The sequence below is a fragment of the Salvelinus alpinus genome, chromosome 14, assembly GCF_045679555.1.
Source record: "Salvelinus alpinus chromosome 14, SLU_Salpinus.1, whole genome shotgun sequence".
Classification (NCBI taxonomy): domain Eukaryota; kingdom Metazoa; phylum Chordata; class Actinopteri; order Salmoniformes; family Salmonidae; genus Salvelinus; species Salvelinus alpinus.
This window is the reverse complement of record NC_092099.1, coordinates 10437933-10458503: the sequence shown is the minus strand read 5'-3', so window position 1 is coordinate 10458503 and position 20571 is coordinate 10437933. Positions and strand designations below refer to the sequence as shown.

General features: G+C 42.5%; 1 protein-coding gene across 2 annotated transcripts; it reads left to right on the top strand.

The window, feature by feature from the left end:
- Positions 1-29: 29 nt before the first annotated feature.
- Positions 30-19081, top strand: wdr75 (WD repeat domain 75). Of its 2 annotated transcripts, none has more exons than XM_071340378.1 (20): positions 30-176; positions 3064-3193; positions 3947-4012; positions 5491-5590; positions 5770-5891; positions 6083-6153; positions 6486-6602; positions 6723-6811; positions 8261-8419; positions 9881-10056; positions 10311-10486; positions 11888-12039; positions 12217-12391; positions 13433-13527; positions 13675-13770; positions 13999-14168; positions 14434-14493; positions 14618-14752; positions 15074-15165; positions 18771-19081. In XM_071340378.1, exons 1-20 carry the CDS (start codon positions 91-93, stop codon positions 18988-18990), a joined length of 2487 nt encoding a protein of 828 aa, XP_071196479.1. In that variant the 5' UTR covers positions 30-90; the 3' UTR covers positions 18991-19081. The 2 variants fall into 2 exon arrangements, with proteins under 2 accessions (XP_071196479.1, XP_071196478.1); XM_071340377.1 differs by having other exon boundaries at positions 12214-12391.
- The last annotated feature ends 1490 nt before the right edge of the window (positions 19082-20571 follow it).

Here is a 20571-nt window from a genome sequence, read left to right as displayed (position 1 = left end):
GACTACGAACCAGTTTTGAATAAACAAGGACAGAAGCAAGCCAAGTGTTGTTGGGTCAGAGGCGAAGGTTCATAGTTGAAATTCGAAAAGATGGTGGCGCACGCAGAAATACGCGTGGTTCACCGTGGTGGCAGCAAAATAAACTTCAGAGAGCCAGTTATTACAAATGATTCCAGGTACGTGTGTGTACTTTGCAGCTGACATGAGCTAAACCTGAATTAACTGTATGTCACAAGTATGGCATGGATGCAAACTGTAGCCCTGGCTAGCTACTGTGGCTAGTTAGCTAGCACGTTAGCTAACGTGTTACTGTATAGCTACAACACAAGTATTCTAATCTTGAGAGAAACGTAACGTTGGCTATTGTTGTCTGTGGTCCTGTAGCTCAGTTGGTACAGCATGGCGCTTGCAACGCAAGAATTATGGGTTCGATTCCCGGGAGCACCCATACGTAAAATGTATACGTGCAAGGCCATTGCTTCGTCCCGCAACGAACCATTGTTTATACAGACGACTCGTTGAGGAAGCTTCCGTACGTAGTCAGGCGTCCACTTAACAGCGGCATATTCCGTATCTCTAGGGACGATATACTGCATGATCGTAGCTAAATCGCTTTGGGTAAAAGTTCTTGCTAAATGGCTTATACACAGAACCAAGTGCAGTGGTGGAAATAGTACCCAATTGTCATACATGACAGTCATTTTCTATTAAGGTATCTTTACTTTTACTCAAGTTAAAGTCACCCAGCAAAATAATAGTCTAAAAGTATTTGGTTTTAAATATACTTAAGTATTAAAAATGTAATTGGATAAAATATACTTATAAACTTATAAATAATTGCTTATATTAAGTAAACCAGACGGCACCATATTCTTGTTTTTTTTAATTTATGGATAGCCAGGGGCTCCAACACTGACATAATTTACAAATTAAGGATGTGTGTTTATTGAGTCACCAGATCAGTGGCAGTAGGGGTGACCATTTTCCTGTCCTGCTAAGCATTCAAAAGGTCAGAAATTGTATTCAGTAAAAAGTACATTATTTTGGATTCCAAAAGAAAATACTTTTTTAAGTACATTACACCACTGCACAGAACAAAAATAAAAATGCAACAGGCAACAATTTCAAAGATTTTCCTTAGTTACTATTTATAAGAAAATCTGTCATTTTAAATTAATTCATTAGGCCCTAATCTATTGATTTCACATGACTGGGAATACAGATATACATCTGTTGGTCATAGATACCTTACCTGGTAGGGGCATGGATCACAAAACCAGTCAGTTTCTGGTGTGACCACTATTTGCCTTATGCAGCACCCCACATCGCCTTTGCATAGAGTTGATCAGGCTCTTGGTTGTGGCCTGTGGATTGTTGTCCCCTTCTTCAATGGCTGTGCGAAGTTGCTGAATATTGTCAGGAACTGGAACATGCTGTCATACACATTGATCCAGAGCATCCCAATTGTGCTCAGTGGGTGACATGTCTGGTAAGTTTCAGGCCATGGAAGAACTGGGACATTTTTAGCTTCCAGGAATTGTGTACAGATACTTGCGACATGGGGCAGTGCATTATCATGCTAAAACATGAGGTGATGGTGGGGGATGAGTGGCACAACAGTGGGCCTCAGGATCTCGTCACGTTATTTCTGCATTCAAATTGCCATCGATAAAATGCAATAGTGTCCGTTGTCCGTAGCTTATGCCTGCCCATACCATAAGCCCACCGCCCACATTGAGCGAACCACTCGCCCACACGATTCCATACATGCTGTCTGCCATTTTCCCGGTACGGTTGAAACTGGGAATCATCTTTGAAGAGCACACTTCTCCAGCATGCCAGTGGCCATCGAAGGTAAGCATTTGCCCACTGAAGTCGGTTAGGATGCCGAACTGCAGTCAGGTCAATGCCCTGGTGAGGACGACGAGCACGCAGAGAAGCTTCCTTGAGACGGTTTCTGACAGTTTCTGCAGAAATTATTCGGTTGTGCAAACCCACAGTTTCATCAGCTGTTTGGATGGCTGGTAACAAATGATCCCGCAGGTGAAGAAGCCGGATGTGGAGTTCCTGGGCTGGCGTGGTTACACTTGGTCTGCGGTTGTGAGACTGGTTGGACGTACTGCCAAATTCTCTAAAACAACGTTGGAGGCAGCTTATGGTAGAGAAAGGAACATTCAGTTCTCTGGCAAAAGCTCTGGTGGACATTCCTGCAGTCAGCATGCCAATTACACACTCCCTCAACTTCAGAAATGTGTGTCATTGTGTTGTGACAACTGCAAATTTGAGTGGCCTTTTATTGTCCCCAGCACAAGGTGCACCTGTGTAATGAATTATTATGCTGTTTAATCCGCTTTTTGATATGCCACACCTGTCCGGTGGATGGATTATCTTGGCAAAGGAGAAATTATCACTAAAAGGGATGTAAGCAAATTTGTGCACAAAATGAGGGAAGCTTTTTGTGCGTATGGAAAATTGCTGGGTTCTTTTATTTCAGCTCATGAAACATGGGACTGACACTTTACATGGTGCGTTCTTATATTTTTGGTGCCACGTTTGATAACACTTAAGGGACCCACTTCCTCTCTGCTTACCTCATGTCAAAATAAGTCCCCCAGAAGTTATTCCTTTTTATCTACATATTGCACACGTGCAGGACTTTTATTTGAGGTAAGCAGAGAGGAAGTGGGTCTACAACAGACCCACGTTTGGAAAGTCTGTTAAATAATACAATCTTTTAGATAATGTGTCTCAAATTCCCTCCCGTCATAATGACCAACCCGCCATGGCCACCGGCACAGTAAGTTGAAATGGAATTGTTTTTAACTTCTGGCTTCCCAGAATTTTATTTCTGTTTTTGTGCAACCCAATACGCTAGCGTTTCTTCTATTGTATGTAAATACACCTGAGTTGCTAAAAGCACCTAACCGCTATCGTAAGCTAGCTAGACCTGTTTTTGGTATTTAGCTAGCTAGTTAGCTAATCATAATAAACAGTCGGGTGTCTATGTTGAATCGGGAATAATCATAGTCTGTAAACTGATTTCTTTCCGGTCCTTTTCACCAGGTTCCTTTTGTGTGCCTCGGGGGAGTCAGTGAAAGTGTACAGTTCCAGCTCTGAGGAATGCGTCCATGATTTGCAGGGACACACAGACCTGGTGTCAGGCATTGTCCGCAACCCTTCAAACCACCTGCAGGTTTGTAAATACAGTAGCTACCAGTTTGTGTGCCCGATATGTGTAAACTTTCCATACTGGGCATTACAGGAAAGCACTATACAAAACAGCGCCATAGACTTTAACTAACCGTCCTTGGCGACACTTTCTTCGTTCTTGAGTCAGTGAAAAAAGTATCTTTAAATGTCTGTGTCCAGTTGCAGGTGGTTCTACAAAAAAAAACTGCAAAAACGCTTGGCAAAACAGTGCTACTATTCTTGCCATGTAATCTTGTTTTTTTACCAAGTGAGAAATCCCTCTTGCATGTGTGTAGATCTTTGTTTTGGTTGCGCAATCTGTCATCTACTTCTACAGTTCCTGCAAAGATGTTGTAAAATGCAAGATGTCTGGCAGCTAAAATGGCGAGGGAACACCTCACTTGGTGCAAAACGTAGATTTAATATCTTTTTTTGTTTTTGTAGAATGACCTGCAACTAACACATTTCTAAGATACTTTTTTGACCGAATCGAGAACAAAGAAAGTATAACCAAGAAAAGTTAAGTTGAAAAATCTAAGGTGACATCTTGTATAAGGCTTTTCTGTAACGCCCAGTATGGAGACATAGTTATCACATATCTGGTAGCTATAAATACAGTAGCTACATACGTGTCTGCAATCAGCATGTTTGTCGAATGAATGGTTTGTTGTTGCTCTTATGGTTTGGTGTTTCTGAGGAATGTTTGTTCATTGCAATGTTTTGAGTGTAGACGTGACATTGTTGCACTCTCCTGCAGGTATACTCGTGCTCAGCAGATGGCACTGTCCGATTGTGGGACTTCACAGATGGCATCCTCATCAAGGTACAGCCGCACCCTTTGCCAAAATCATTTGCGATCGCTGCTTCCTTTTTGCTTTATGTACAGTACTAGTCAAAGCTTGGACACCTACTCATTCAAGGGTTTTTCTTTATTTTTACTACTTTCTACATTTTAAAATAATAGTAAAGACATCAAAACTATGAAATAACACACCTGGAATCATGTAATAACCAATAAGCTGCCTTGGTGACAGCTTTGCACAGACTTGGCATTCTCTCAACCAGCTTCTCCTGGAAAGGTGTAATTCATCGCAAAACATCTCAATTGGGTTGAGCTCGGGTGATTGTGGAGGTCAGGTCATCTGATGCAGCACTCCATCACTCTCCTTCTTGGTCAAATAGCCCTTACACAGCCTGGAGGTGTGTTGGGTCATTGTCCTGTTGAAAAACAAAAGATAGTCCCACTAAGCGCAAACCAGATGGGATGGTGTTTCGTTGCAGAATGCTGTGGTAGCCATGCTGGTTAAGTATGCCTTGAATTCTAAATAAATCGCAGACCGTGTCATCAGGAAAGCACCTCCACACATCACACCTCCTCCATGATTCACGATGAGAACCACACATGCGGAGATCATCCGTTCACGTACTCTGCGTCTCACAAAGACAAAGCGGTTGGAACCAAAAATCTCCTATTTGGACTCCAGACCAAAGGACAGATTTCCACCAGTCTAATGTGCATTGCTCGTGTTTCTTTGCCCAAGCAAGTCTCTTCTTATTGGTGTTCTTTAGTAGTGGTTTCTTTGCAGCAATTTGACCATGAAGGTCTGATGTTGATGTGTCTGTGAAGTATTTATTTGGACTGTGATTTCTGAGGCTGGTAACTAATGAGCTTATCCTCTGCAGCAGAGGTAACTCTGGGTCATCCTTTCCTGTGGCGGTCCTCATGAGAGCCAGTTTCATCATGGCGCTTGATGGTTTTTGCGACTGCACTTGAAGAAAAGTTCAACGTTCTTGATTCCGGATTGACTGACCTTCATGTCTTTAAAGTAATGACGGACTGTCGTTTCTTTGCTTATTTGAGCTGTTCTTGCCATAATATGGACTTGGTCTTTTACCAAATAGGGCCAATATCTGTATACCACCCCTAGAATGTCACAACACAACTGATTGGGTCAAACAAATTAAGGAAAGAAATTCCACAAATCAACTTTTAACATGGCACACCTGTAATTTTAAATGCATTCCAGTTGACTAGAATGGTTGTGAGAATGCCAAGAGTGTGCAAAGCTGTCATCTAGGCAAAGGGTGGCTACTTTGAAGAATCAAATATAAAAAAATATATTTTAATTTAACACTTTTGTTTACTACATGATTCCGTGTGTTTATTTCCTAGTTTTGATATCTTCACCATTATTCTACAATGTAGAAAATAGTACAAATAAAGAAACCCTGGAATGAGTAGGTTTGTCAACTTTTGACTGGTTCTGTATTTATAAATCACTTCACTATAATACTTTTCAGACCTTCATTATTGGGTACCCCATCTACTCCATATACGTCTCTGAAAATCATGGAGGAGTTGTGTTTGTCGTCGTCCCAATGGCAAATGACAAAAGCTCTGGTAAGTACAAATCAGAGGTTTGCATTTGCACATCAATTGTCCTTAAATGCCTATATAGGGTCTTTTTGCAGTCAGTCAGTGTTCTTTCAAGTCACAAGTGATTTATTTTGTAATTGGTCAACATAATAGTGCAGAATGTGGAGGAGGGTGATCTCTGACATGGTTGTGTGTGTCTTCAGAGCTGTTCCAGCTGGTAGCTGTTCATCTGCCCCGAAGTGAGGACCAGGAAGTGGAGGCGCGAGAGCTCTCGGCCGTCCTCTGTGATGTCAGCCCCTCTGGGGCTGCCTCCTTTGGCAGAGAGGTACGTGTAGTAGGCCTACCTGGAACTTCAGTAGTAAACAAGTCTCTGGCAGCAAACAATTTACGCTTGGATCACTTGTCATAGTTTGCCATTGTATTGTTAAGCGAAAGGTTTGAGTTTTTTTTTATTACCACCTCCAATATGGACGCCAGCTCTTTGTGAAAAGCTTGTTTATTCCTCCAATCTAACAGGGTGAATACATTGCTGCCGCCAAAGGTTTACAGCTTGAGGTGTTTTTCTTCAAGAAGCAGAAGTCCTACAGGTAAACAACATTCTGCCCTGTCAGGAGGCTGTCCCCTTCAAGGACTCTAAGCATGAATGTTAATGTCTTTCTGGCTAGTGTTTGTGCAATACAAGTCCAAACACGCTGAACGGCAGTCCTGTCTGTTGGATGAGTGGCCTTTCTGCTTGTCTGTGGTCAGGAGTGGGGGAGTTCAGCCAGCCCTCTCGATTGTTTTGAGCAACCCCCTCGTCTGGAAACGGGATTGATTACATTACAGTATGTTATGGGGATTTGACATTGCCCGACTAAACATTGGTCATCACTAGTCATAGCACTCATTCAACTGTATTGTCTGTTTCTGTGCCCCACAGGTTTTTCCTCAAGCCGGGGAATAAGAAATGGGCCAAGAATGCCTTCACCTGTGTCTCGTGCCACCCTAAAGAGGACTGTATCGCCACAGGTCACGAGGACGGCAAAATTCGCCTGTGGTGAGTGATGCCGGAGGAACATTGCGGCCATGACCATACATGGTCTCACTTAAGACCACATTTAGGGGGAACACTGGATTGGCATCACTCACAATCAATGTTCTTTCTCTGTCTTCATAGGAGAAACTTCAACCAGAAGAAGGAGTACACATACTCCACCCTACACTGGCACCACGGGGCAGTCAACACACTGCAATTCACCCCTGAAGGTAACCTATAACCCCTGACCCTATAACTGTTGAATTATACCTGTACAAATCATCATCTTTGATCACACTACAGGGGTCTCATGTCTGTTATATGAGATATATTCCCAAATATTAAATTTTCTCTGTTAATTAAGCTGTGTGCAAAGAACTGACATGCATGATTGTTGCTGACACTCTGATTGTCCAGATGAAGGGAATTAAATAGTCTATAATGCGCACTACTGTGGCACTCAACTCAAGCAGTGGTACTGCTGACAAAGTAATTCAAAGCCTCTACTTTGTCACTCGGGTCGGCTTGCAACTTTCCAGTGCTACTATTTTTGCCATGTAATCTTATTAAAACAAAATCAGAATACTTTACCTATTTACCTCGTCGACTTGCCATGTGTTCTGTAAGATAAATATTCCTCTTGAGGCGCATTCAAGTTGCGAGAGCCATGGGGAGGGAAACATGTATTCTGACAAGCAATCAGTTCACATAAATTGTTAATGCAAAGCCGTTTTAGTAAATGTATTATGAAAGCATTTTTGACCTTTGTTTAAAAAAAAAAGTTACAGCTGAAGTTTTCAGTCATGGTCTAGGAGCAGCTGCGCAACAGCTCAAAGTGGACAATGGCATCTTAATTAAAGGGCAGTGATGTACTTTGTAATAGAAATGCCTGAAAGTGAACAATTAATTATAATAAAATATTAATTATGAATAACAACAACAATCAGGATGTTGTGTCCAATGGGGTAAATGCAGATGGACAAACCCCATGCTTCAGCATATGTAAATGTTATAGCCACTATGCTGCATCAATTGGGCTACAGGTGATAATGCTTAGTGCTAATGGTACATCTGATAGACCATGCATGGTCCAATATGTCAAAATTATTCAAATATTTTTACCAATATGTTATTGGGCTCATTTCTGAAGGTGGAAATGATATTTTAGATGTTGTCAGCATACTTATTTTCTTTCATTTTGGAGTAAAATGTCCTTTTATAAAAGTCAGCAGAACTGAGCTTCTCAGTCCTTCAATATAAAAAGGATCCTCGATGAACTGCAAGGAAAACATTAGGACATTTAGCTGGCTACATTCTTTCTATGATAAACATGAGAAATCTGATGGCAATGCGTGTTTTTTTGGGAAAAAACACCTTGCACTTCTGTTATCTGATGAAAACCCAGCTATTTTTTGCAGAATGTGTTGCATTAATGTGAAGAAAAACTATAGTTGCACGCCGCTGATCATTCTATTTAGGCAAATAAACACAGTTGACTTTCAATATAAAATGCAGGTGAAATGGTTTGAAACTCAGATTTTCTGATTGTCTGCGTTTTGAAAATGCACATTTCTAAAAGCTAATGCGACCCCTGCTCTATGCCAACTGTTTTCCTGGTTCATGATGGAAGCATTCTGACCAGTGGCGTGATGGCCTTTGTCTCCGCTTCTTTTCTGTAGGCACCAACCTGCTAAGTGGGGGGATAGAATCGGTGCTGGTCCAGTGGTGTTACACACAAGAGACCCAGATGGACTTCCTGCCGCGCCTGGCCGGCGCAATCACACACATTGCCGTGTCACCTGACGGTTCATTGTTCTGCACCTCCCACTCTGACAACAGTAAGGACTGTTGCACCCTGTTACAATAATTTCATGGTTCATTCCTCCATCTTGCCTCCCTCCCTTGAAGTAATCACTGATCTGACATGACTGGAATGGTAACTGCTATGTAGTGGATTTCAGTGATTACTTTAAGGAAAGATGCTTAAAACTGTTCAGGGTCCTCCGTCTCACTCTTGAAAGGGAAGATTCCCAAGTAGCATATACTATTTTATCTTAGCAATGGCTGGTGCTGACATCACCATGTACAGTGGGGTCCAACATTTGATTAAAGATGAGCAAAAAATACTGTGTATATAAACAAATAAATCAAATCGAATTTTATTGCTGACACAAACTTATCTGATGTTATTGCGGGTGTAGCGAAATGCTTGTGTTCCTAAGTAATTCTGAGATATATTGTATGCACCATTGTTTTTATTATTTTATACTAACACAATTGCTCAGAGAAAGATTGTGTTTAACAAGTAATAAATAAATACATCTCAAAGATAGGGGTCAAAATATTTGGATCCCCCGTTCAATATTGCCCTTGCAAGGATAACGACCCAGACTTTTTCTAAAAACATTTTATGAGAAGAACACATTGTAAATGCCTGGAGTTTGCTAAACGGCATTGGCACTTGGATTGGAACCAGTGCTATGGTCAGATGACATGAAAATAGAGCTCTTTGGCCACGCCAAAGATGCATAATCAGAAAAGAACCACATACCTACTGTAAAATATGGTGGTGAATCATCAGAATTTCATCTTTTTCACCTGGGGATTTCCTGGTATCAAATGAGTTAAGGTCAAACAGCATCATGAACTTTACCATGTACCAGAACATTTTGTCCAGAAGGCTGAAACTTGGCAACACGTGGATCTTTCAGCAGGACAATAACCACAAGAGCACATCCAAAATCCACAAAGAAATGGTTCATTGACCACAAAATCGACATTTTGCAATGGCCATCTCAGTCTCCAGACCGAGATGGCCATTGACAGACAGAACCTCATTGAAAACCTGTGGTTTGAATTCACAAGGGAAGTCCATAAGAGCAGATTAAACATATCAAGGGTCTGGAAGGATTCTGAATGGCGGATTGGTCTAAAATCCCTCCCAATGTGTTCTTCAATCTCAAAACATTTTCGAAAAAATCTGTCTCGTTATCTTCGCCAGGGGAGAGTGCTAGAGTAAAGAGATTTTGATCTCTGACTTGTTAAACAAAATCTAGTTCTCTGAGCAATTGTGGTAGTATTAAATAATATAATTTCAAAAATAAATTGCGCATACAATATAACTCATTATTTTTATTATTTCTTTTAGTCTTTTTTTTGCTTATCTTTATCAAGGGATCCAATAATTTTGGACCCCACTATATGTTGTGTCAAACAACTGTAAGGGCTTTTGGATGTTGTCACAGAGTTTAATCTGTAGACCTGATCCATCTTTTTTTCTCCCTATTTTCCCTGTCAAGAAATCACTATCATCCAGAGCTGTGTTAAAGTGTCGGCCGTCATCCAGGGGCTGGTCAAGAGTGAGGGTGTGCGGACAGACCTGATGATCGACCCGCGTAGTAAAGCCTTGGTGCTCAACGGGAAACCAGGCCACTTGCAGTTCTACTCTCTCCATCGCGACAAGCTGCTCTACAATGTAAGCACAGCTTTTATTGCCTGGAGCTGTCAATGAAAAACACCAAACACTGTCCTTGTTAACTTGGCCCAGGGGAGCTACCTAGGAAGGTTCTTGAACGTTGATGTCATGTGACTATTAGACATAGAATGACTAGAATGGATGGCCTGAGTCTTTGGGGTCTGGCTTCGCTCTTTTGTCATGAACTCAAAATTAACTCTTATTGACCAATCAAGCTGATGAAAATCCTTTGACTATTTCTCTTCTACCTTCAGTTGGACATAGTACAGCAGGAGTACATCCACGAAGAAGGTCTGCACCAGTTTGAGGTGGTCAGGGCGGCGTTCGACACCCGCGGCGACTGGCTTGCTACGGTGGAGGAGAGGACGCAAAAAGGCTCTGAGCTAGAGATCAATTTGAAGCTGTGGGCGTACGATGAGAAAACTCAGAGGTACTATTTGTTTGCACACCATAGTAACCACTACTGGTTACATGTTGTACATGTCTTCATATCAACGTGCCATTTTTCATGCTCGTCATTAACAAGCCCCTTAGTTAATGCTGTTCACACGTTTGGCCGTATCCATGTGATACTTTTTGTCTTGTAGTGTATGTGGCCGCCTGCTCGTCGAACATCGCATTCCAAAATCATGGCCATTAATATGGAGTTGGTCCCCCCCCTTTGTTGCTATAACAGCCTCCATTCTTCTGTGGAGGCTTTCCACTTGATGTTGGAACATTGCTTCCATTCAGCCACAAGAGCATTAGTGACGTCGGGCACTAATGTTGGGCGATTAGGCTTGGCTCGTAGTCGGCATTCCAATTCATCCCAAAGGTGTTTGATGGGGGTTGAGGTCGGGGCTCTGTGCAGGCCTGTCAAGTTCTTCCACACCGATCTCGACAAACCATATCTGTACGGACCTCGCTTTGTGCATGAGGGCATTGTCATGCTGAAACAGGAAAGGGCCTTTCTCCAAACTGTTGCCACAAAGTTGGAAGAACAGAATCGTCTAGAATTGTATGGTATAGCGTTAAGATTTCCCTTGGCTGGAACTAAGGGGCCTAGCCCGAACCATGAAAAACAGCCCTAGACCATTATTCCTCCTCCACCAAACTTTACAGTTGGCACTATGCAATCGGGCAGGTAGCGTTCTCCTGGCATCCGCCAAACCCAGATTAGTCCGTTGGACTGCCAGATGATAAGGCTTGATTCATCACTCCAGAGAACGATTTTCCACTGCTACAGAGTCTAATGGCGGCAAGTTTTACACCACTCCAGCCGACACTTGGCATTGTGCATGGTGATCTTAGGCTTGTGTGCAGCTGCTCTACCATGGAAAACCATTTCATGTAGCTCCCTACTAACAGTTATTGTGCTGACATTGCTTCCAGAGGCAGTTTGGAACTCGGTAGTGAGTGTTGCAACTGAGGACAGACAATTTTTACGTGCTTCAGCACTCGCCGGTCCCGTTCTGTGAGCTTGTGTGGCCTACCACTTCGCGGCTGAGCCGTTGTTGCTCCTAGACGTTTCCACTTCACAATAACAGCACTTACAGTTGACGGGCAGCTCTAGCAGGGCAGAAATTTGATGACCTAGTGGCATCCTATGACGGTGTCACGTTGAAAGTCACTGAGCTCTTCACTAAGGCCATTCTACTGCCAATGTTTGTCTATGGAGATTGTATGGCCGTGTGCTCGATTTTATACACCTGTCAGCAACGGGTGTGGCTGAAATGGCCGAATCCACTAATTTGAAGGGGTGTCCACATACTTAAACATACACTATATATACACAAAAATGTGGTTTCCATCTTTCGTCCACTCTCTACCCTTCCTCCTCCCCCCTCTGTAGTTTTGTGCTGAACACTACAGTCACAGCCCCCCACGAGGACCAGATTACAGCCATGTGCTTCAGCCCCTCACCAGAGACCACCATGCTGGTGACCATCAGCTTCGACGGCTACTTCAAAGCCTGGCTGCTGGCAGACAACTCGGACACCACGGGTAAATGGTTATTTTCTATCACTGAGCCTGATGGCCAGGAGTTGGCAAGACCTGCTAGTTATTGTTCGCTGACACATGATTCGGCTAATCAAGGTATTGATGATGAGCTAAACCACATTGACGCTCTAATATTCACCCTGGCTTTTCATTTCTCTCTATGCCGCTGACTACCAGCAGAGGGCGCCTCCTGGTCATGTGACTTTGTGGGCGGGTACCACCTCCTTAAGCCTGGCTGCTGCTGCTTCTCGGCCGACGGCTCCCTATTGGCTGTCGGTTTCCAGGAAGTGGTGACTGTATGGAGCCCCTCCTGGGAGCTGCTTACCACCCTGTCCCAGCCCCCAGGGGCCATCAGGTCAGAGCTCACTCGCACACACCTATAAACAGACAGACGCACTTAGCAACAACTTCACACACTTATACAAGTATACACAAACATGCATGAAATGTCTGCAGACACTTATACACAATGTGAGCAGACATTTCAACAAAAATGTGTACGTTAGCAGATATGGCTGTCTATCAACAAACAAGATGGCTTTTTAATCTAGCAGCTGTGACTCGTGATATGAACTTAGATTCACATTTTACATTGTTTACTTGTGTAAAAACCCTCCGTGGTAGATAAGTCTGTAATATTTGACTTCACTGGCACAAAACGAGTGTACTTTATGGCAACAGATCGGGAACATACAAAAAAAACAAGTGATATTGGCCAGCCATGTTAACTTGGGAGACAGAACCTGCTCCGTAACATTGAGGGAGCCTCTACAACAATATTTGCCAAGTCAACTCCCCCTTCCTTAGGTCAGCGAGTGCAGAAAACTAGTATTTGGTGTTGAGTCTTACTCAATTGCATGCCAGAGCTGCCTAGCTGCTGCCTATAAACTCGTGATCAATGTTAACTGTTGCAGTGCTGTGTCATTTACGTGTCCCAATTTGAATGTGTTCTTTTTACTTCCATTTGCATGCCCTGGTTTTAGTGCTGTTATTCACAATGGTCCCAAGAGTCAACTATACATCACTCTTCATCCTTTTACTTCCCCCACCTAAATGAGGATGTAATGTATAGGGCTAGCTCTGCCTCATATGTGCTCTGAGTAATGTAGGCACTTGCTGGTACAGAAATGGCTTTGGAAGGCGAGCACTGGGCCTCCGCACTGTTATTCCAGCTGCCCACAGCCCCTTGTATAACCGCCTCCTATTGATTTTCTGTTTGGCGTCTGCTTGTGCTCTGAACAGAAATGATTTCAGATGACTGTATTTGTTGTTGTAGCTCTGGTGTGGAAAAGGTCCTTGCCACTAATCCTGTGAGTGGTATGGTCATGGGTACTTTGAAAGTATGGTAAGAGACTGGTGAATGGGTTTGAAAGATGAGACTTTTTTGATCCACCAGGGACCTTTGTTTTGGAAGGTTAAGCTGTTCCAAGTACCTGTTGGGGACCAGCACCAAGAACCAACTCTGTTGCTGGAACCTCCTCACCTGCTCACGTAAGACAGACCCTCTGACGTGTGTGTGCCTATGTGCAATTGTCCTATAAGCAACATAACCACAACCTAAAATAAAATCTGTTCAATCCATAGACCTGACGTTTGTTTTCCTACTTTCGTTTCTCTCTCTTCCCTTCTCTCAATCAGTGGAGTGGAGTACCCCCGTGGATGTGAGCCTGCTCCAGGCCGACCCACTGTCTGAGAACATGGCTGCCTTCTGCAGTCAGTCTGGCTGCTCCAACTGTGAGTGCTTCCTGGTTGTAGCTCCAACAGGACTCTTTCTCTTTGCTTATTTAGATTTAGACTTGGCTGGGTCTACCAAGACCAAAGTACATATTATGGAATACCTAGGGGAACCTGCCATGTTACATGTGTGCAACTAGCTAAACTTTGGGTCTTTGGGTTGTGTGGTATGGCAACATCACCTAGGTTATATGGGCTTCACTCATCAATGACCTCTCCTCCCACCAGTGTTTGTGTTCAAGCCCAGCGAGCCGCTGCCCCTCTACTCCCAGAGGGCCTTGTGCACGGGCAAGGTACAGCATGCCATCTTCGCCCCGCGCGACCAGATGCTGGAGAGCTGCGAGGAGCACGCTCAATGGCTCAACAGATCCCAGCTCTACTTCCTCACCCAACACATGGTGAATATATAATACACAGACTGTCTCCAGACTCATGGCTTCCTCGTCTCCTTTCCTTTGTCACCCCTAATACATTAAATGACTGGACACACCACATGTTCTGTTCCAATTCAAACCTTGAATACAAGATCCCCCAAACTACTAAATGACATTGAACGTAAAGAACCCGTTCATCTGAGGGGATGGCGCATGTGTGGCTTTTACTTCTTATTCCACTGGCAGGTAACTAACCACAGAGTTCTGTCTGACATCCTCTCCATTGTAGGATTTGATGACGTTTAGCACTAAGACTGAGGAGGACAGACTGTTGGCGTCCAGTAAACGGGTACAATCCCACTTTGTTACAAAGCAGTTGCGAAACATATTGCCAAAGTAATCTATTCCTGTAACACATGTATAGCATTCTCTATTGAAGTCCTGACTGTATTTGTTTTTGGGGTGTTTTTCAGCTCATGGTGGACGACAGTGTTGCCGTGACGCCGTTCTATCTGTTGCTAGGGAAACACAGGCAGCAGCAAGAAGCGCTGACCAATCCCATGGCAGAAAGGATTCAGTTACCACAGGGTTCCATTGCCATCAAGGAGGTGTGTATGTGCGCACGCGCATTCATGCAAGGGCCACTGGCCATTTATTTGCGTACTTGTAAATAAGCTAGTGTTTCTACGTTGTGTAGTGTTGGCCCTCAAAGTTCATGTTTAGTTTTGCTTAAATAGTGCACGTGCCAAGTACTTGTATACTTCCATGTAGTGAACTACTAAATATACTGAGTTCACTTTAGATGCTAGCTAAAACAAGTTGGTCTACAAATATTTCTAGATTGTATTAGAAAGTTAGACCAGGTTCTGGGGGGGGGGGGGGGATAAGCATCAGGAGCTCCTCATAACTCACTCCTCTCTCCCCCTCAGCTGCTATACACCCCAGCCCACGTCCTGCCTTCAGCCTCGTTCCTCTGCTCTATGTTCGTCCGCTCCCTGCTCATCTCCAGCTCTCCTGCCAGGTGAGTCCAGTAACTAGTAGTTACTTTATTGTTCCAGACAAGAAAATGAAAAATAGACATTGTGCCATTCTGGTGTAGCGGTCGAGGCTTCCGACTCAGGACCGCATATACATTTTGGCCACCCTCTGTCTATGCCTCTACTATTGAGGTCTGAATTCTGTTTTTTTTTTTTATTATACATTACAATTGACATAGAATCACAATAAATAGGTTAAGCTATATTGGCCTGAAAACTATTAAGGTCAAAGCAGTATTGTGATGATGGCCTTGCACCCTAGCGGACTCTTTCACCAGTCTTGCTCGGACACATCAGTGCAGATGGAGACACGGCGAGGAAGCCACATCAAATGAAATTTGACCACCTGGTTTGTCTTAATCCCAACTACAAGGCAAGAATTGTAACCAGCGCATCCGGTTCAAGAACTGGAGTTGTGCAGGCCACCACACACTGGCCGTGTCCGAATACCCATACTAGTGTACTACAGACTGCATACTATTTACTCTTCGCCACATACTATTTAGCACGTACCGGTTAGTAAAAAGTATGCCCCGGGTGCAACGCAGTAGCGGCTCCTGATTGGCTGAGTAGGTGGGGTGGGACAGACATGCATCGCATTAACCAGCCTGAAAATAGCTAATTTTCAACTTGATTAATTTCTCTAAACTCTGAATAGAATAGGAATTGCGTTATTGGCCTACTCAAGCTGCTTATAATCAGCCTATCACATTCAACCTATACTGTAGTAGACCATATAGCCCATCTATGCTAGGACTGAAGACAGAAAAATATTATTTTGATTCCATTTCAACATATTTATTAGCGAAACCAAAGTGCTGTAACATACACTACCGTTCAAAAGTTTGGGGTTACTTAGAAATGTCCTTGTTTTCCATGAAAACATACATGAAATGAGTTGCAAAATGAATAGGAAATATAAATAATGATTTTTAATTAAATTATTGTGTCCTTCAAACTTTGTTTTCGTCAAAGAATCCTCCATTTGCAGCAATTACAGCCTTGCAGACCTATGTCATTCTAGTTGTCAATTTGTTGAGGTAATCTGAAGAGATTTCACCCCATGCTTCCTGAAGCACCTCCCACAAGTTAGATTGGCTTGATGGGCACTTCTTGCATACCATAGGGTCAAGCTGCTCCCAAAACAGCTCAATAGGGTTGAGATCCGGTGACTGTGCTGGCCACTCCAAAATGGAGTGATAGCCTTTAAGATACCTTTTACCCTGTACAAATCTCCCACTTTACCACCCCCAAAGCATCCCCAGACATCCCATTGCCTCCACCATGCTTGACAGATGGCGTCAAGAACTGCTCCAGCATCGTCATTTTTTTCTTCATCTCACGAGTATTCTTCTTTGTGATCAGAACATCTCAAACTTAGATTTGTCTGTCCATAACACTTTTTTTTTTTTTTACAATCTTCCTCTGTCCAGTGTCTGTTCTTTTGCCCATTTTAATATTTTCTTTGTATTGGCCAGTCTGAGATATGGCTTTTTCTTTGCAACTCTGCCTAGAAGGCCAGCATCCCAGAGTCGCCTCTTCACTTTTGACGTTGAGACTGGTGTTTTGCGTGTACTATTTAATGAAGCTGCCAGTTGAGGACTTGTGAGCCATCTGTTTCTCAAACTAGACACTCTAATGTACTTGTCCTCTTGCTCAGTTGTGCACCAGGGCCTCCCACTCTTTCTATTCTGGTTAGAGCCCGTTTGTGCTGTTCTGTGAAGGGAGCAGTACACAGCGTTGTATGAGATCTTCAGTTTCTTGGCAATTTCTCACATGGAATAGCCTTCATTTCTCAGAACAAGAATAGACTGACGAGTTTCAGAAGAAAGTCCTTTGTTTCTGGCCTGTAATCGAACCCACAAATGCTGATGCTCCAGATACTCAACTACTCTAAAGAAGGGCAGTTTTATTGCTTCTTTAATCAGAACAACAGTTTTCATCTGTGCTTACATAATTTCAAAATGGTTTTATGATGATCAATTAGCCTTTTTAAAATGATTAGCTAACACAACGTGTCATTGGAACACAGGAGTGATTGTTGCTGATAATGGGCCTACGTAGATATTCCATTAAAAAAAATCAGCTTTTCTTTCAAAAACAAGGACATTTCTAAGTGACTCCAAACTTTTGAACGGTAGTTTAATATAAATGCAATCAAATAGCCTAGTACACACACACTTTTCAGATGTTCAAATCAAAATGCTATTGCACAGAAAAACATGGACAGTCAGGTGCATCGCAAATTCAGAACTGCTGGACAGCAACATAATAAACTAAACCACTGATCATTGGGAACGAGATCAGAATGACTGCTCAGGCTTGATCCATTAATTAAATAGGTAGCCTACAAAACTTAAACAATACATATGTTCAAATCAAAAGGCCTGAGTAACATGCCATCAATAACGCAGTACCGACACATTCAGAAATCAAGATGGTTTAGTATTTAGTTTAAAAGCTCTGACGAAGGCCAAGAGAACAGACTTTTCAGTGAGAAAATAGATTCACTATGGGTAAAATAAAAATACTTCTGTTTTCAAATATGATGCAATACTAATTTTAAAGGAGAACAAAAACTACTTAGCCTACTTCTTTTTTTTTTCACTGCAGAAGCTTTTGGCATCTTCCCATTTTTAAGTAGCCTAGTTTTGTTGCTTGGCTACTTGAAGAAACCTAGGGCCTATCACTCGCAGCCCACCTCTTCCAATGCATTGTGGAAAAGTGTGCATCAAATTTGACTAGATCTGAAATTAGTATAACATCCTAGCATTTAGACCATACTTGATTTTTGTTGTTTCCCGCTATTTGTTCACTTCTGTAGCGCATCCCCATATCTAATTGATCAGCTGTTGTCAAAGCTGAAATGAGTATGCCATCCGGGCGTTTAAAGTATACTTGATTTTAGAAATGTCACATACTATTAAACTTAAATTTAAAACTGCCTATTTAGAAAGCAAGTATGGGTATTCGGACACTGCCATTGACTTCCTTTGGAAGGTTGTGAAGTGTTAACTGTCCGCTTTCATTGAGAGGTTGATGTGGACTGAAAAATGACATTAAGAGGCATGTGCATACTGCACAGTTATTATTTGGATGGTTGTTGTCTGCAGCACTCCGACTTGGCATGATGTCTGTGTTGACATTGCTCAGGGTCACTCTGCCAAAGGCCTCCTGGGAGATCAGAGATGGCTCCAGTCTTGGCAGCGAGGCTGAAAACATTATCAGCCTCTCGTTAATCATAGATTTTTTTCCAAACCAACAATATGCCGTCAGAACTTTTCAAATGCTGACTGAAAAGATCCAAAATAATGTCCCATGATTTGTATTCAGGCTTGTTCTTGGATTCCCCCAGGTGGTTGTTTTAAATGATCGTAAACATAAGGTTACATGGGTACAAAACCAAACCGTATGGTTGGACTACTTGACATGAAAACAGGCTGATCCACCTCGGTTCAGCAGATAAATTGACAATGCTATGGAAAATGTCATTTTATGCTGACTGTTAGGAATAGTTGCTTAGTTGGCCTCACGACCGGGACTTTCACCTCCCTTATACAAGTGTTTTGTTGTTTTATAATTGCTGAAGAGAGGAAAAGGAACCTGTAGAAGAGGAAATGGAGAGTGAGGAAGAGGACTCTGAAGGGGAAGCAGAGCTCCGAGACGCCAGGCAGGATCTGGGGGGGTCGGCAGCATGGGGCCCAGGTGAGGAGTTGGGGGCACCAGCTCTCACGAAAGCCCAGGAGCGGGAACTGAGGAGAGTGAAACATTTTGACCACAGCTGGCTCAGTAGCCTCCTGGAATGTTAACCTTTACCAAGCCAAAACACACACACACTTTACCCAGTCATAGTTTTCCTATGGCTGTATTTTGATGTAATAAAATATTTCAATTTTCAAATGTGCCGTATCATGCTTATCATTTTTGGCATCACCCTCCCAAGATCATTTTAGTTTTGCTGTACTTAAAAAAAAATTGTTTGTGTGTGTCTATATATACACAATCTCACTATGTAGTATGTCTGTCTCTATGCAGTAAGGTTGGGCAGTATCGTCATACCGTTTCTCATCCCGAGATTTACTTATTATCGGCTTAGTACACAAGAGGGCGCCAAAAAAGCCAATTGGGTGTCTATTACCAGAATGGTAACAAAATTAGCACAAGTAATAGCGCATTTCCATAGCTAGATATGCTAACAAGCGCAAACAAAAATAAATGAAATGCCAAAGACAGGCAATCCAGCTCATAAAGTTATACGTGTATAGGTAGGACTTACCAAATGTCCTTTTGTGAGTTTGGACTTTTACAAGCGAATGTAAACGAAAGACATTGCTCAAATGAACAAAGTTTTGAGGCATGCTTGTATGAAGCAAGAACAGTACTGGTCGCTACGGCAACGAGCCTGCCTGCTCTGCTTGAAAAAGAGTGGGGGAGGAGCAGCAGACAGGCCGAGAACTGAGAGGAGAAAAACACAAGGAAATTGAGACACCACTGGCTCTAGCCTACAGATAACTCATCCAAAGGGCTTTGACTTCTCAAACACTGCAGAAAGCTAACACTATGATTCACCCTCACATTATTAATTCAGCCACTTACTTAGATAACTAGCAAATTAAATTTAGGGGTTGCGAGATTCTGCGTTTTTCACACAGGAAAAAGTCATAGATCTTTCAGTGTTTTCTAAAGTCAGATCTAAAATGCTTCTTATTGTCATTTCTGCTCGGTGTCAGACATTTTGTGCTTCAGTTGCACTTCTCCATTCAGAATGCCGTTCATGAATTCTCATCTATCACTGATAGTCAATGCTCTGACGGTGTAGCTACTTTTCTCTGGTACTTTTCTCAGTGTAACCAGCCTACTTTTCTCTGGTAAAATGAAAGATTAACTTTAAGCAAAACATTCGGAAATGTAGATGGCTACATTCTTTCTATGATAAACATTTAGAAATTTGACGGCCATGCATTGTTTTTTTTTACAAAAATACCTTGCTTTTTCATTGTAAGCTCATTTACTTGTATGTCTGCCTGCCAAATAGCGTTGCGCTTCTGTTGTCATCTGAAAGTTCATTTATTTTCAGACATGTGGCACTAATGTATTTTCTGTGAAGCAAAAAAACTCTTGACTTTCAATATAAAATGCAATCCTTGTCAATACCACAGCTGGACTCACCTGCTCCCATTTTCTACGGTTGCGCTATTTACAAACAAACAAACAGGTGACTGGCTCAACTGTTCTGGGGAACTACTGTATGCTTCATAATGTCACAGGTGAAATAAAGAACGCGATCTGCTTTATCTCCTAACGTATTGCACAAGTTGACTGCAGCTATTTACCTAAAGTAGCTACAAAAATAAAAATGTAGCGAAAAACTTCAAATAAATTATTTTAAA

Excerpts from the sequence above, each read along its gene's own strand:
- wdr75 (XM_071340377.1), top strand. The coding sequence starts at position 91 with ATGGTGGCGCACGCAGAAATACGCGTGGTTCACCGTGGTGGCAGCAAA. Across the intron at positions 6,812-8,260 it reads ACTGCAATTCACCCCTGAAG|GCACCAACCTGCTAAGTGGG; the intron begins GTAACCTATAAC and ends TCTTTTCTGTAG. Across the intron at positions 10,487-11,887 it reads TACGATGAGAAAACTCAGAG|TTTTGTGCTGAACACTACAG; the intron begins GTACTATTTGTT and ends CCCCCTCTGTAG.